This window comes from Paracoccidioides brasiliensis (genome assembly GCF_000150735.1).
Source record: "Paracoccidioides brasiliensis Pb18 unplaced genomic scaffold supercont2.25, whole genome shotgun sequence".
Lineage (NCBI taxonomy): Eukaryota > Fungi > Ascomycota > Eurotiomycetes > Onygenales > Ajellomycetaceae > Paracoccidioides > Paracoccidioides brasiliensis.
In genome coordinates, this window is record NW_011371382.1 from 1,914 (window position 1) to 17,855 (window position 15,942).

At 35.3% G+C, this 15,942-nt stretch overlaps 2 protein-coding genes across 2 annotated transcripts; both read left to right on the plus strand.

The window, feature by feature from the left end:
- Positions 1-4,167: 4,167 nt before the first annotated feature.
- Positions 4,168-4,683, plus strand: PADG_08622 (uncharacterized protein; the record flags this gene model as incomplete). Its single annotated transcript, XM_010765623.1, has 1 exon — positions 4,168-4,683. One exon carries the CDS (start codon positions 4,168-4,170, stop codon positions 4,681-4,683), a length of 516 nt encoding a protein of 171 aa, XP_010763925.1.
- A 1,424-nt stretch (positions 4,684-6,107) lies between these two features.
- On the plus strand, positions 6,108-7,244 carry PADG_08623 (histidinol-phosphatase; the record flags this gene model as incomplete). The annotated part of the gene is made up of 3 exons (XM_010765624.1): positions 6,108-6,266; positions 6,374-6,910; positions 6,996-7,244. 3 exons carry the CDS (start codon positions 6,108-6,110, stop codon positions 7,242-7,244), a joined length of 945 nt encoding a protein of 314 aa, XP_010763926.1.
- Positions 7,245-15,942: the final 8,698 nt, after the last annotated feature.

Genomic DNA, 15,942 nt, shown 5'->3' on the forward strand with positions numbered 1-15,942 from the left:
AATTCTTCAAAATCTAGTTGAAGAAATCCTTCAGAAGCTGATTGACAAGCATTGAATCTCTAGATTTTGTCAACACCACAAGAATTGCATCAAAAGTCTATATTTATGAGCAATTGATCAAAAACATAAAAAAGCTGATAATTCTAAATATTTTCAGCACTTTTTTCAGCTTGTATTTAATTGATTTTTATTTACATTGTCTGTAATTTAATGAGAGGTTACTAATGCTTGAGCATCTTAGCTAGATGAAAAGGTCAAAAAATTCAACATTCAACCATCTAATATGTGAAATCTTAATGAGAAGGGCTTTCTTATGAGTGTCATGCAAATTAGCAAGTGAATAGTCTCTGTACAGCAGCTTAAGAGCAGGAGCTTGCTAGGCATAATTCAGAATGAAAGTAGAGAATTCATCTTTTTACTAGTCATCATATCAGTCAGTGAAAGGTCAACACTGCCAGATCTTATATATCAGTCAGACTTCAGGAATTTGCAAGATATATAGCTAGAAGATTTTGATTCTAAAGAGCATAAGGTCTTTTTTGCTGTCTTTCTGAGTGGCTGGAGCAGTGATCATTATGAATTACATTGACTGCAACAGGTCTTTAATCCTCATACAAAGACTAGAAATGAAGTCTGGTGCCTGCTCATCCTTGACAGCTATTCTTCTCATGTCAATATGAAATTCATCAACTACACTGATCAAAATTGTATTATTCTTGCTGTACTGCCACCTCATTCAACTCATCACTTGCAGTCTTTGAATATTGATATTTTGAATTTTTATCAAAGACATACTCTCAGCAGGTGGATTTATTCTTACACTCAGCAATGAGAGGTGTATTTATTAAAAAACACAACTTCTTTTTATTATTCCACAATGCCTGGAAGCAAGCTGTCATGAAGTCAAATATAGAGTCTGAATTTGCTGCTACTGGCATTTATTCTCTCTCATCAGATCAGATGCTTAGCAAGCTTGCTAGACCAAGCACTCCAGTCACAGCAGAGCCAGTCACACCTACTACCATACAAGAACTGTGATGGGTAGTTAAGAAGTTAAATCAACAGTGAAGAATCTCTACTGAGTTCTGAAAAATTATTCATGCTAGTGAAAGACTAGTTTTTGAAAAAGAGATTTTGCAGCATGAAAATAAGCTTCTATATGAAGCTTTACAAAAGAAGAAGAAGTGCTGTCAACATGGAAAGTCTCTAGGTCTTGTGGATAAAGAGAATTCATATGCTGCTCAATTTTTTTCATCTTCTAGAATTGCAGCAGCACATCAGCAGCTTGAGATCAACAAGACTGCTAAGATTAGTGAGGCTGCTGAAAAAGCAGCAAACAAGCTTCAACAGAATATATTACATCAAGAGAAAGCAATCATAAAAGCTGCAAAGCAAGCTGCAACTCAAGCTCTTAGGCTGGCTAATGCTCAGAAGCAAGAGAGACAAAAAGCTGAGATTGCTGCTCACATGGCTACTCATAAACTTGCTGCTGAGTGAAAGAAGACTGATAAGGAAGCTGCTCAGCAAGCTACTAGAGAGTTAAAGCTTTCTAGAGATCAAAATCTCATTGCCACTGCCAGATCAGCCAGGTCAGCCAAATTCCCTACAAAGGCTGTACAAAGCCAGGGGCCTGGTGAAAAATCTAACCAGGCCAACCCTATACAACCTTCCCAATCTGGTAATCAGTCAATTACACACCTATCAGCAAGCTCCCTATGACCTACTTCTTCTAGCAGTTCCTCCATGTTGCTGTCAATTCCTTCTTCACCCACCCCACAATTATCACATTGTGGCTGCATTATTTGACTTCCATCTAGATTTTTGGATTAACTATACATTTTTATATGATCTATTCCTTCTACTAGATATATATTTTTAATTTAAATTAAATAAATTCATGGATGGTTGAGAAATTGGTGGAATTCCTTGGGTGGTTGCTTGCTTGTAGAGGCGTGCATTGTGTGGCAGCATGCATTGTGTGGTGGTTTACATTATGATAATGTTTTTTATCACCCAACCTCTCTTTATACATACACGGTCCTTGATTTGAATGTTGTAGTCACATGGGGAGAGGTCAGCCCAGCCTTTTAGCGGTGTATGCTCTACTTGCTTCGGAAATATAACGTAGTCCGACACCTAACCGATCAAATTTTCATCCTTATTTGACAATTTTTTAAATTGAGCAACAACCACGAGAGATTTTATATAGAAATTATATAGATTAGATCCTTAGGTCTGTTGGCACTGCCTAATAGTGTGTCCGGGTGTATTACACTTGCTGCAGGTGGGAGGTCTTCGCTTTCTACCTTCCGGATTTGGATCCTCCATCCAAACCTCCGTACGTTCAGGAGGCTCCAGAGGCTTAGCCATCCTAGCTAGAGCTTCTTGAGCCGTAAGGATTCCTTCCTTAGCTATATAGAAACGTGATTTCTCTCTCTTACGCTTCTGCTTAGCATTGGCAGCTCTCAGCTCCATGACTTCCTTGGTCAGTAAAGCAACATTATGCATGGCCGTATGACATCCCTTCACTAGTTGATCAAGAGCCTGATTTGTAGGACTAGAGAGAATTTCCGTACGGCGTTTGATTCTGCTGCTCTGCCGCTCCAACTGAGTCACATTGCGAGGGGTCTTGGGGGTCCAGGAGGATTGAGATCCGTGAGATCCGTGAGCTGACCCCGGGGGGGTAGGAGTATGAAATTGAGTATGTAGGCGAGTAAGAACCTCATCTGGATTGTATGGCACTAGGCCTGTGGCTTTGAATCCGTTCTTTATAGTTATATCCTTCATAGCCTCCTGTCTAGCTGTTGTATAGCTGGCTAGAAAGTCCTCCTTGTCAATATAACTGATTCCTAGTCTCACGCTTTGTTCCACCCTCTTGCCGTACGCTCTCTTTAATGGTGAAAAGCAGCTCACATCTAGTGGCTGTAATAAATGAGAGGAGTGTGGAGGCATATATAATGATATAATGCCGTGATCCAGACAGAATTTGTCAAATCTGGCCGTGGCATGACTGCCATGCCCATCCAACACAAGCAGTCTATATCTGCCCTTCGTACAAGCTTTAGTAGCTCCGTTAAAGACCTTCCGCAGCCAATCAAGGCTAAGAGCGTCTGTGGTCCATCCCTTCTCACTAACGCCAATTGTCCAATCCTTTGGCAGCTTCTTGTACCAGGAGGCTTGATGAAGCTTGCCCTTAAAGATAATCATAGGAGGTAGAGCCCAGCCCGTAGCGTTAACTGCCTCGATCACAGTTGCCCATTCTCTATTCCCTGGCTGTAAAAGAGATGGCCTGCCAGCTCTCTCAGCTCTAGTAACCACCCAGGATGTTGAAATAACCCCCATTGTAAAGCCAATCTCATCAAAGTTATAGATATCCTCTGAAGTAATTCCATACTTCTTTATCGTACGATCCATCAGGGTAAACCATTCGTATATGATCTTTGAATCCTCGCATTGAGCTCGCTGATAGTCGTACTTGCGTGAGAACTTCGTCTCTAGTTCAGAATGCCGTTGTATAAATCTTTCTACCCATCTTCCTCCCACGGTAGTTGTAGTAGTGGATTCTCGCGCCTCAAGTAGTAGATTAGCCATTTCTCGTACGGTCGCGATCCGGGGAGGCTGTCCTCTCTCATCCATAGAGAGTATCCATTGAACTAGAGATTCCTCTTCAGTAGAGGTCAGCTTTCGATTTTTTAGTTGAGCATTCGTGTACGTGGTTCCACCGCGTAGTCTATCGTAAAGCGTAGTATAAGGAAGCTCGTACGTCTTAGCAGCAACGCGAATAGATGAAATTTGCTTAGTTTCATAATCTTTAATAGCTAATAAGAGCCTGGCTTCTTGATTAGAAGGTTCTTTGCTAGGTGTGGCTGTCATATTGAATGATTTAATAGAGTGGGTGATTGGGACGAAAATTTGATCGGTTAGGTGTCGTGATCGGTTAGGTGTCGGACTACGTTATTAACTAACCATGATGACTAATCATTCCTTTTTGCCAAGCATCTACAACGAAGAATCCATTTCACAAGCTCAAGTTACAACTATTGGCAAGTTCCTATCCGGTGATATGTCTCGGCTTTCAATTGAAATACGTCGGATATCCTATACATTGGACATTCCAATTGACCATCTTCACATAATATTTTCTATTCGGCGTATGTGTATGAATCAATGAAACGTATTCCGTTCCCATTGCCTCTCAATATTGGCACAGACATCGTCCATTTATCACGTATCTACCGTTTAATCCACCGTAAACCTGCCAACAGTGGCACCTATATCACCACCACCATCTATCTCCACAGGTTCATCCGTCGCATCCTTTGCGAACAAGAGCTCAATGACTTCTACGCGAAATTTTTCCCATCGCACAAATCCATCTCAAATGCTGTAGCTGCTGTACCAGAGAGTGCGCTAGCTGGTGTTAACATCACGGAAATGGCCAGATGGCTTGCTGGTAGATTCGCTGCCAAAGAGGCTGCAAGAAAGGCGGCCCCAGGCGGTGCAACGTCTATAAGCTGGAAGGACGTCATGGTTCAGGTTGAGAATGAGAAGGGAGGCCGGAGTGGGAAGCCAGAAATTGTATATTTGAAAGACGGAGGCGCACTGGGAGAGGTTGGCAAACTTTCCATCTCACATGACGGGGAGTATGTTATCGCAACAGTTCTCGCGGCGTCGCTTGGTTGAAAATCTTATGGGTGCAAGTCTTATTCCTGTGAATATTGAAATAAAACTCGTCGTGCGAATGACATACATGAGCAATGTGTCGGTTTCAAAGGCTCTTTTGGGGATAAGCTTCCAATACTTATTGAGGTATCTCGATTTTACTCCTCCCAGACTTGAAAGCTGTCACCGCTCCCCCCGTTGCAATTGGAGCCGGTGAATGGGAATTGCATGAGGAAGGAATTTTTCAATTGAAAAACCCCTGGAGAATTACAAGGGCGAAGCGCATTATCTGCGGTTCATCCTCTCTTCACAGGCCAGTTTAGGTAAAGTTCTCTCCTCTGCTATCATAACGGGTGAATTTGCGCAACCTACACCTGGTGCCACTGCTCGCGTGGTGGCAGAGGGTGATCTCAACAGTACACGGCTGTGACGAGAAGGGTGGTTAAACCGCAAAAAGAGAACTTTTTTCTAGGACAACCCTAGCGATATAACTTTCCTACCGAGCTCCAAAATTCCATACTCCCGCAGGTTGATCAGTTCCTGAAGTGATGTTATGCAAAAAAAGAAAGACATTGTTTCCCAATGCGCGTATACTTGGGCAGTTGGGGCAGAAGATGTTGGCTGTGACTAGAGACTTGAGATTTGAAAGGGCTAACTTCGAAGGGCAACAGCTACACCTCTGTATACTAGAAACCTTTGAAGACAGTATGAAATAGCTTGATCTAGCTTAGCAAGATGTTACTGTATATATATTGAAATTGTAAATGACGGACTGAGACACATCAAACTCATACATGTAATTAGCTCTGAACCGGCAAGGAAACATAGCATCACGTGATAACTACTGACTTCGCTGTGCTGTGGCCCTGGACAATGGAAGAATGGAGGTATACAAACCGGCGATAAAAGAATATCCACTTCATATACCCAAAAATAATCATTCTGTCATTAGAACTTGTGCAAAAGTCACTAGATTAGCCTCCTCATTTTGACACTGATACTGATACTAATTTTCATTGACCTCCTATCACAAAGACAATCGGCCCGTTCGATATCATAAACCGGCCCGCAACCTCCAAGCAGGTTCAAATCCTGGTAAGAACACTTGCTCAACCCTGGAATGTTTCATGCTGAGAGGGGATATTTTGACTATGAAACCGAATACTGTGGCTGCTCTAAAGAGACCTTTGTGGATATTCATATTTCGTTTTCCCTGATGCAGGAGGTTGAAATAAGATATTCCCTCCCCAGGGCTTCCAGCGTTGCCTTATGCAAATCCTAAGAGTTTTCACGCACATGTATCTCCATGGGAATGCCTCGTGACTGACTGTTGGATAGATTCCGAAGTGCTCTTTCAAAGTTCCACATTCTGTCCAAAGCTTTCGGGCCGCTGTTCAAGAGACATGTTTAGACCAACTTAAGGGATTTATTTGAGTAAACCGAGTATGCCATTTACGCATCACAGTCACTCTGGCCAGTTCTGCGAAGGCCATGCCAGAAACTCCCTTGAGGAGGTTATTCAAACTGCTGTAGCAAAGAAAATGCGCGTAATCGCGTTAAGCGAGCACATGCCGCGAGAGCAACAGGACTTTTATCCAGAAGAAGTGAGCTTTCCCAATGACAAATTGATATTTCCAATGCCTGCGTCCAACGATCAGTGCAGGCTTGGTCAGCGCAAAGGGCTACTTGGGGGTACTAACGAGTAGCATAGATTGAAGCAAATGGAACCGAGGCGGATCTAATCGCAAATGAAGCAGCATATTTCAAAGAAGCTCAACGTCTACGGGAAAAGTATGTCTCCAAGATAAATATCTTAATTGGGTTCGAGAGTGACTGGATTCGTCCATCGTCGCTGAAGTGGATTCGAGAGTCGTTAGCCCGGTTTCCATTCGACTTCTTCGTAGGATCTGTTCACCATGTCCACACCGTCCCCATTGATTTTGATACCCCATTTTATCACAAGGCAAGAGAGATTGCTGGGGGCACGGATGAGAAGCTATTCGGCGACTATTTTGATGCTCAGTTGGCTATGCTCAAAGCAATTAAACCCCCAGTCGTTGGCCATTTCGATCTTATCCGATTGAAGAGTGATGACCCTGAACGAAGCTTTAAACAATGGCCAGGGATCTGGGAAAAGATCCTGAGAAATTTAGATTATGTGGCAGAGTACGGAGGACTTCTTGAACTCAATTCAGCAAGTCTGAGGAAGGGGATGAGCGAGCCGTATCCCAAGGCTGAGATCTGCCAGGTAGATTTCAAACCATACCCCACGTCCCTCCCCCGCCCCCAGGCCTTGACCTTTCGAAACAAATTATTACCTATCCTAACAATAGGCGATGCAGGAATTTCTTGCTAGAAATGGTCGCTTTTGTCTATCAGATGACAGCCACGGCGTTGACCAGGTTGCACTTAACTACCATCGTGTGCTCGACTTCATCGAAGAAGTTGGCATAACTACCTTGTATAGCTTGGAGTATTGCAGCGATCTGCCGCCATCAAGCAGTTTCGACCCAAGATTCCCCCGCACGCGTCTAAACTCTGTCGGTCTTGCAAATCTCAAGCAGCTGGAATTCTGGTCATAAAGTCTGAACCGAAACATCAAAAACGTCAACCCGTTTTCTCCTTTCCCTGCATGACAGGGACCTGGTACAGCGTATGATGAGACATAGCATATACATCCATATGAGGGAAAGTTTTTCAAGCGTCTCTTATAATATCCACTTCTCGATATTTCCAGGGAAACGGTGTGATCCGTTGTCCTGTGTTGCGAAATATACTGGTATCGTTCGTGTCCAAAATCAAATGCTTTTTTTCAAGGCTTGAAGCCTATACAATCAAATTTCCAGAACGCGGGACGGCAAAATACCCTGGAACCTAATAGTTAGTTCCGGCTTGCATTCTTGTGCCAATAAGATCGCTACAAAATAATAAATTAGCCCTGTCGTTACTTTCCATTTAAAGCAGCGAGTCACGCGAAAAATGTGGGAGGGTGTGGCGTATAGAAAGAAGACTAATCATCTAAGATTTGACGCACAGCACCAAAAGGTGTCAAATATGCCTTCCAAAGTTATTTGTTTGACTTGGGATGTTATGTAATATTTTACCAGTAATGTAATCAATAAGTGAGTGAACCATATAAGTGAGTGAACCACTTCTCACCATTCATACAATGAGAAATGCTCTGCATCAAAAATGTCAATCACACAAAGAAATAAAGCCTCTACTCAGGAAGGAAGGCTTCTTTTAGTCATTCAAGCACTTAAAAATGATCAAATTTCAAGTGTATGAGCTGCAGCAAAGCTATATGAAGTCTCTTATACAACTTTAACTCATTGCATATATAATCATACAGCATATGTTAACACTCTCTTAAAGAACTGAAAACTTAGTCTTACAGAGAAAGAATCTTTTGTTCAATGAATTCTGATCATGAATGAGTGAGATCAGTCTCTCTGAGTTGCAGCTATATGAGAAATGATCAATCTCCTTTTTGTCAGTCAAGAATTCAATCTCCCACTCATAGTGAATGAATGCTGAGTATAAAATATTATCAAACATCATGATGAGCTGAAATTCAAGTTCTTACACAAGTATGATCATCAGCAGACTCTATGTGAGAATTCTAAAATTATCTATAGGTGATTTGGACTCATATAAAATACTATTGTGAAGTATGAGATTCTGAAGATGATATCTACAACTTTGATGAGATAGAGTTTCAGATGAGTGTAATTAAGACTATCAGAGTGATGACTGAATCTGAAAGAGCTGGGAATTCCAAGCTTATACAGTCTGAAGATCAGAAATAAGTGACTGTTATTGCTGAAGTCAATGCAACTGACTGAGCCTTGTATATGATAATTATTCTCAAAGAAAAGGTGTATCAATTCTGCTGATATGAAACAGAAGAGCTACCATATGACTGAGTGATTGAAGTCAGTGAGAACGGCTGAATCACTGGCTAGCTGAGAATCACTGACCAGCTAAGCTTCCACTGACCAGCTGAGCTTGTACTGATTGAAAGAGATGTTCAATAAGAAGACTCTACTCTGTACAAAGAGCAAATATTGACTGTTAATTCTAGACTGATACTAAAGTCATGCCTCAGCTGAATTTGATCAATTTTGCACTGAGAATCAGATCATTGTCCTCTATATGTCATCATATTTCTTTCATTTTCTTCAGTCATTGAATGTTGACTGCTTCTCATCTCTGAAAACTATATACAGACAGCAGATGGAAAATTACATGTGATTTAAGATTAATTATATTGATAAAAAGAAGTTTCTAAGTCTTTATCCTGCAGCTCAGATGCAGACTCTGACTGAGAGCAACATTAAGAGTAGCTTTAGAGCTGCTAAGCTGATTCTGTACAATTCTGAGCAGATTCTCTCACAGCTTAATATCATGATGCATATTCTCATTTTTTCAGAAATCTCTTATAGCTTTCAGATCTTCTGGATAACATCTACATCACATAATGTACATCAATTGAAGCAGCAGACTGAGAAAGTTAAAGAATATATCAAACACTGTACATAGAGCTTACTCAGTTCAATCAATTGTGCACTAAGTCAGCTGGTCAAAAGATGTCAAATGATAATGCACAGTGCTGCTATTCTAGCAGCTAAAAACAAAGAGTTAAGAGCTCAAAATACTAAACAAAAAAGAAAGCAAGAAAGAGACTATATATATATAGCTTAAAAAAGTGCTTTAAGAATTGAAGAAGGCTTGAATTGTGTACAAAGAATCAATGAATGAGAGCAGGAAGTGGTTGAGACTGCTGAGTTGCAATCACAAAAACATGCAACATCATGATGTAATGTCTGTAAGATTATTGAGCATACTGTCTGTACATGCTCTAAGTGTATAGAAAATAATTTATAATGTAAGTTGCTAGTTTTTCTTTATAGTTGAGGCTTTGAAGACATTCTCATTGTATAGAGAGTCGGAAGTGGTTCACTTACTTATATAGTTCACTCACTTATTGATTATGTTAACTAAATTCCGCAATCACATCCACAGACTAAAAAAAATTACAACGGCTGCGGCAATCATTAGTCCAGCACCGCATTCAATGAATCTTCTACTCTTCAGATTTGAGTGACGGTTAATACTCAAAGCAGCACAGGAAGAGAAACCATATTGTGTGGCTGCATAAGCTGCAGTTACAGCGTGGTTTTCGATCGGTAAGCACCACTGCGTCATGATGAAGCCGTGGGTTGTTGAAAGAAGAACGTTGTTATGCGTAAGTAACATTTTCAGCATTGCTTTTCTATTCATTTTCTTTGTTAGAGAACTTCTGTTTCCAAGTTGAATACTACTCTTCCAAAAACTATGCGATAATGTGACTTACCACTAAATGAGCTGTACCACTAAATGAGTTGCATTTTTGTGATGCACTGCAATTTAATTCTTCAACATCCACTGCTGTGAGATGTCAAACAAAGAAGCTATTCAACTTGCAATTAACAATTTAAGAGCTCAAAAGATCAAAAATTATGTTGCAACTGCTGGAAAGCACTCAATTAATTAAAAAAATAATATATTATTGTTATAATGACTTACAACTTGCATAAAATGAAGCAGTCTCTCAACATAAAAAAGCTCTCAAATCAGCAAGAACAAATGCTTTTGCTTCATATAGAGAAGCATGTAGCTCATGACTTTACTTTTATATCTTAAATCATTTAAAATATTATAAATACCATTAAAAAATTTATTAAAATTCATTAAATAAGATATTTTATTAAATACTATAAGACTTAAATTTAAAGAATTTATATTTGTGATATTAATTAAAAATACAATATAATAAAAATTTTTACTTATTTTAAGTATTATTTTTAGCTGATATTTTGATTTTTTACTTTTTTTCTTATACTAAATTCTTCTCTATAGACTTTTACTAATTATTTTACTTTATGACTATATAATTAAATGAGAAGATTAAAAAATACAATATTGAATCGTTAAATATTTATAATTTTAATAAAAAAAACTTCTTAATTGACATTAATTAGACTATTAAGTAAATCATTATAGTAAAAGCTTTGAAAATAAAACAAATTACTGCAGTTTAAGATAATGATAGTGAATTTATCTCTTTATTTACAGTAATATATGCAGATGAAATAACTTTTTATCTGCTTTTACTAATTAAAAAAATCTTATAATATATTGAATACATAACTAAAGAATTTAAATAAGAATAATATAACTTATTTTATAGTTTCTAAGAATATTGAAGTAATAATGACTATGAACTTAACTGACTGAAATGAATTTTTAACAAATATATTAAAATTAAAACAAACTGTGAAAAACGCCTTTTTATTTTATATGAATATTTTTTTTATATTAATATAAGATTTATTAATTTTATAAATCAAAATTAAAATTTTTTATAATACTTTCTTTGTATTTGACTCATTGACTATAATTTTTAAATATTGATATTTTTAATTCTCTAAAAGAAGTATATTTTTGAAATGTTAATAATCTTCTTTATAAAGTATTTGAATTCATTTAAATAATAAAAGAAAAGCTTTTTATCAGTTTTTAATATTTAAAAATATTCAATCTATATTTACTATTATTAATATTTAATTTTTTACTTCTAAATATATTCTTTAGTAATTTATAAAATAGTTTATATCTTTAGTCAATTTAGCTTCAACTGAGATTATTATATTTACAACTACTTATGCTCTTTGATATAATATTAAAAGAATTTAAATTTAATAGAGTTTACTTTACGAAAATATAAAAAAAATTATACATGCTAGTAAAAAGCTTATTTTTGAAAAAAAAATACTTGTACATAAGAATAAGACTTTAATTAAAACTTTATACAGTAAAAAGAATTAATAATAGTATAAAAAGTTTTTAAATCTATTGAATTCAAAGTAGTAGTTTGATCAGACTTAATTCATTTTATTATTTAAATTTTAACAAGCTTATAAGAGAATTCAAAAAACAAATTGCAAAATAAAAAAAAATAAAAACCACTTAATAAACTAAAAAATAACTTTAATATAATCTCTAAAAAGTATATAAAGTTGAAAAAACTTAGTAAAAATAAATTGAATAACAAGCAGCTTAGACAACAGCTTAGCAAGTTTATAAAAAAGAGAAAACTAGAAAGACAAAGCAGTATAAAACTCAACAACTTACTAAAAAAATCAAAAAAACTCAGCTTGAACCTGTAAGAATAAGCTCATACTTATGCTGTCAAGTAAAAATTAATCAGTTCAACTATAATTGTATTAAATCAATAGTAAAAGCAGATATCTACAGTGAATTTTAATTCTTTAAGCTCAATTCAATTATTTAATTTAGAAAATAAAATAAGATCAATCTTAATTTTTCAAAGCAGCTTACTGCTGCTTCTACTACTAGTTTAGAAATTAGCACTTCTTTGATTAATCTTCTTAACTTCATATTGAATCTTTTGCTATGATCACATTCTTTGATATAATATATTTCTATTATATTAAATTATTTATTTTCTATAAAACTAGATAATACTCTTATTATTATTTAATAATCTAATTAATATTTATTTTATTATTATGAAATTAATTGAATTCTAGCAAGTTGAGTTAGTTTTATTAAGAGCAGCTCATTTAGTGATACAGCATGTTTAATAATAAGTCACATTACTATTTCATCTTAGAATAGTTACTCTGTAGTATGACATATTACTAAATGAGCTATATTATTAAACAAGCTATATTTTTGCAACATGCTGCAATTTAATTCTTCAACTTCTACTACTTTAATATGTCAAATGAAGAAGCTATTCAACTTGCAATTAAGAATTTAAAAGCTTAAAAGATTAAAAATTACACTGCAACTGCTAAAAAGTACTCAATTAATAAAAAAATATTATAATGATGTTATAATAGCTTGCAACACATGCAGAATGAAGCAGTCTTTTAATATAAGAAAAAACTCTCAAATCAGCAAAAATAAATACTTCTACTTTATATAGAGAAGTTTACAGTTCACAGTTTTACTTCTATATCTCAAATTATTTAAAACCTTATTGATGAAATTCACTGAGTGAGATGCTTTACTGAGTACTATAAAATTTAAAATCAAAGAATTCATATCTATGACATTGATCAAAAATGTAAGATAGTAGATAATTTTACTCATTTTGACTATTATTTTCAACTAGTATAATAATCTTTTTGTTTGTTTTTTGCACTAAGTTCTCTATAGACTCTTGCTAACTACTTTACTGTATAACTATATAGTTGAATGAGAAGATCAAAAATTATAATATTGAGTTATTAAATATCTATAATTTTGATAAAAATAGCTTTTTAATTAATATTAGTCAGACTACTTAGTGAATTATTACAGTTAAAGCTCTGAAGACAAAGTGAATTACTGCAGTTCAAGATGACAGCTATGAATTCATCTCTCTACTTACAGCAATATATGCAGATGAAATAGCTCTTTCACTTACTTTTATTTATTAAAAAGAGTCTTGTGATATGTTGAATACATAACTAAAGAATCTAAATAAGAATAATATAACTTATTTTGCAGTTTCTGAGAAGAAGTAAAATAATAATGACTATGAGCTTAACTGATTGAAGCAGATCTTTAATGAGCATATCAAAATTAAAACAGATCACAGAAAAATTTTTCTTATTTTAAATATATATTTTTCTTATATTAATATAAGATTTATTGATTTTATAAATTAAAATTGAATTTTTTTTATAGTATTATTTACACATTTAACTCACTGATTGCAATTTTTAAATATTAATATTTTTAATTTTCTAGCAGAAGTATATTCTCATAGCGTTAATAATCTTCACTGTAGTAAATTTGAATTTATTTAAATAATAGAAAAAAAGCTTTTTATCAGTCTTCAATTCTGTATAAAATCAATCTTTAATGACTAAGAATATTCAATTTATATTTACTGTTACTGATATTTATTTTTTTACTTCTAAATATATTCTTCACTTATTTACAAAACTATCTATATCTTCAGTCAATTCAACTTCAACTGAGATTGCTATATCTACAACTATTTATGCTCTTTGATATGACATTAAGGAAATTTGAATTCAGCAGAGCCTGCTCTCTAAAAACATAAAAAAAAATTGTACATACTAGTGAGAAACTTGTCTTTGAAAAGAAAATAATTATGCATAAGAATAAGACTCTAATTAAGACTTTATGCAATAAAAAAAAGTGATAAAAGTGTAAAAAGTTCTTAAATCTATTGAATCTGAAGCAGTAGTTTGATCAGACTCAATTCTTCTTATCATTCAAAATTCAACAAGCTCATAAGAAAATTCAAAAAGCATATTGTGAAAAAGAGAAAAAAGCTGCTCAATAAGTTTAAAAGTAACTTCAATATAATCTTTGAAAAACACATAAAGCTGAAGAGACTCAGTAAAAATGAATTGAATAATAAATAGCTTAGATAGCAGCTCACAAAGTCTGTGAGAAAAAGAAGATTAGAAAGACAGAGTAGTGTGAAGCTCAGTAGCTTGCTAGAAAAATTAAAAAAAACTCAGCTTGAAGCTGAGAAGCAAGAACTGATTTATACTCATACTGCAAAGTGAAAATCAATCAGTTCAACTACAGCTGCTTTAAAGTAACAGTGAAAGTAGACATCTACAGCAGATTCTAATTCTTTAATCTCTATCTGATCTTTCAGTCTAGAAAATGAGATCAACTTCAATTTTCTGAAGTAGCTTACTACTGCTTCTATTACTACTTCAGAAATTGACACTTTTGATCAAGCTTTTTATTTCATGCTAAGTCTATTATCATGACTGTGTTCTTCAGTCAAGCACACATCTATTTTATTAAATCATCTATTTTGTATGAAACTAGAGAATACTCTCATTACTATTTAATAATATAATTAATATATATTTTGTTGTTGTGGAATTAATTAGATTTTAGCAAGTTGACGCAGTTTTGCTGAGAGCAGCTCATTTAGTGATAAGTCATGTTATAAGGTTTGATAACAGTGCTCTCTCTCCTTCATATATCGTGAATTATGTTGATGTCTCAAGGCAACGTGCGACTTGTAGTTAATTATATTGCTATATAAGAGGAGGAATAAAAATGAAGGAAAGCATCATATCATATACATGACAAATTTCTATTCTTTATTTTTTTTCCTTGGGGGAATGTTCCATTTGTTGTACTCCAATAAGTCGTACCAACTTTGTGTAATATTTTTGCCCAACTTTTATAGAGTTGGGAATGATACGACCCGTTGAGAAACTAGTTTAAATTGATCAAGAGAAAATGAGAGTTCCCAATCAGTAGGATAACTACGTATATTAGAGAACATCGTCAAGATATATATTTGAAGTAACTAAATATATCGTGGTTGTAACATGAGATAATGATGTTGATATCAACCAACCCGGTCTATGATTGCCTTGCTACCTTGATAGTCCCAGCCCTACCAGCATTGTTGAAAAGCCAACTCAAACATTGACTGCCTCTCCTCCAATTATAAATCACTTCTAGACCAGAATCGGTGCTGGTTAGTTGTCTAATTCGCACATGCCATCTTATTATTATCGAATTGCCTACATACAACAAACCCGAAGGGTAACTAGGTGTCCTCCATATAGGTTCAAAATAAAGAGTCAATTAAGAAACTCCCGAGCTCAATGATTGGTGCATGTCTCATTAGAAAGTGGCAAGTCTTGGCTATCATTAGTATAGGATCAGGGCTTGGGCCGTGTGGATGAGTGTGTGGGAGGGAAGACATCGTGCGGAGACGTAATCATAATTTCTTTTTGAGGGGTTGCTGAGATATCGGCAACTTAGGTGGCGAATTTGGGGTTATGTTCCCCCTCATACCAGGGCAATGAAGGCATGAATTCAGTGTGTTTTCTTTTTCTTTTTTCTTTATTTTCTAGCTTTCTTTTGTTTCCCCACTATTCTTATCTAACTATGAGACTTTTCTGCTATTCTTTTAAGGAAAAAGAAATAGCATATTAATATGTACAAATCCCAACAGACAAGCAGGTTAGCAGAAGTTACAGGATAATCATGCCGCTGCACAACCCACACCTCATGTGGATGCACCACCCCAAAATGATAAAAACATCAAAATGATAAAAATCATGCAATTTCATCATCTTCATCATCATCATCAATTAATAACTCACCACAATGTCAAATAAGAATAAAAATATTGAAGATTATATTCAAAAAACTATTGCTTATCATCAAAAAAACTCAAATTTCAAAATACTGTCTCTGTCATGAGATTTT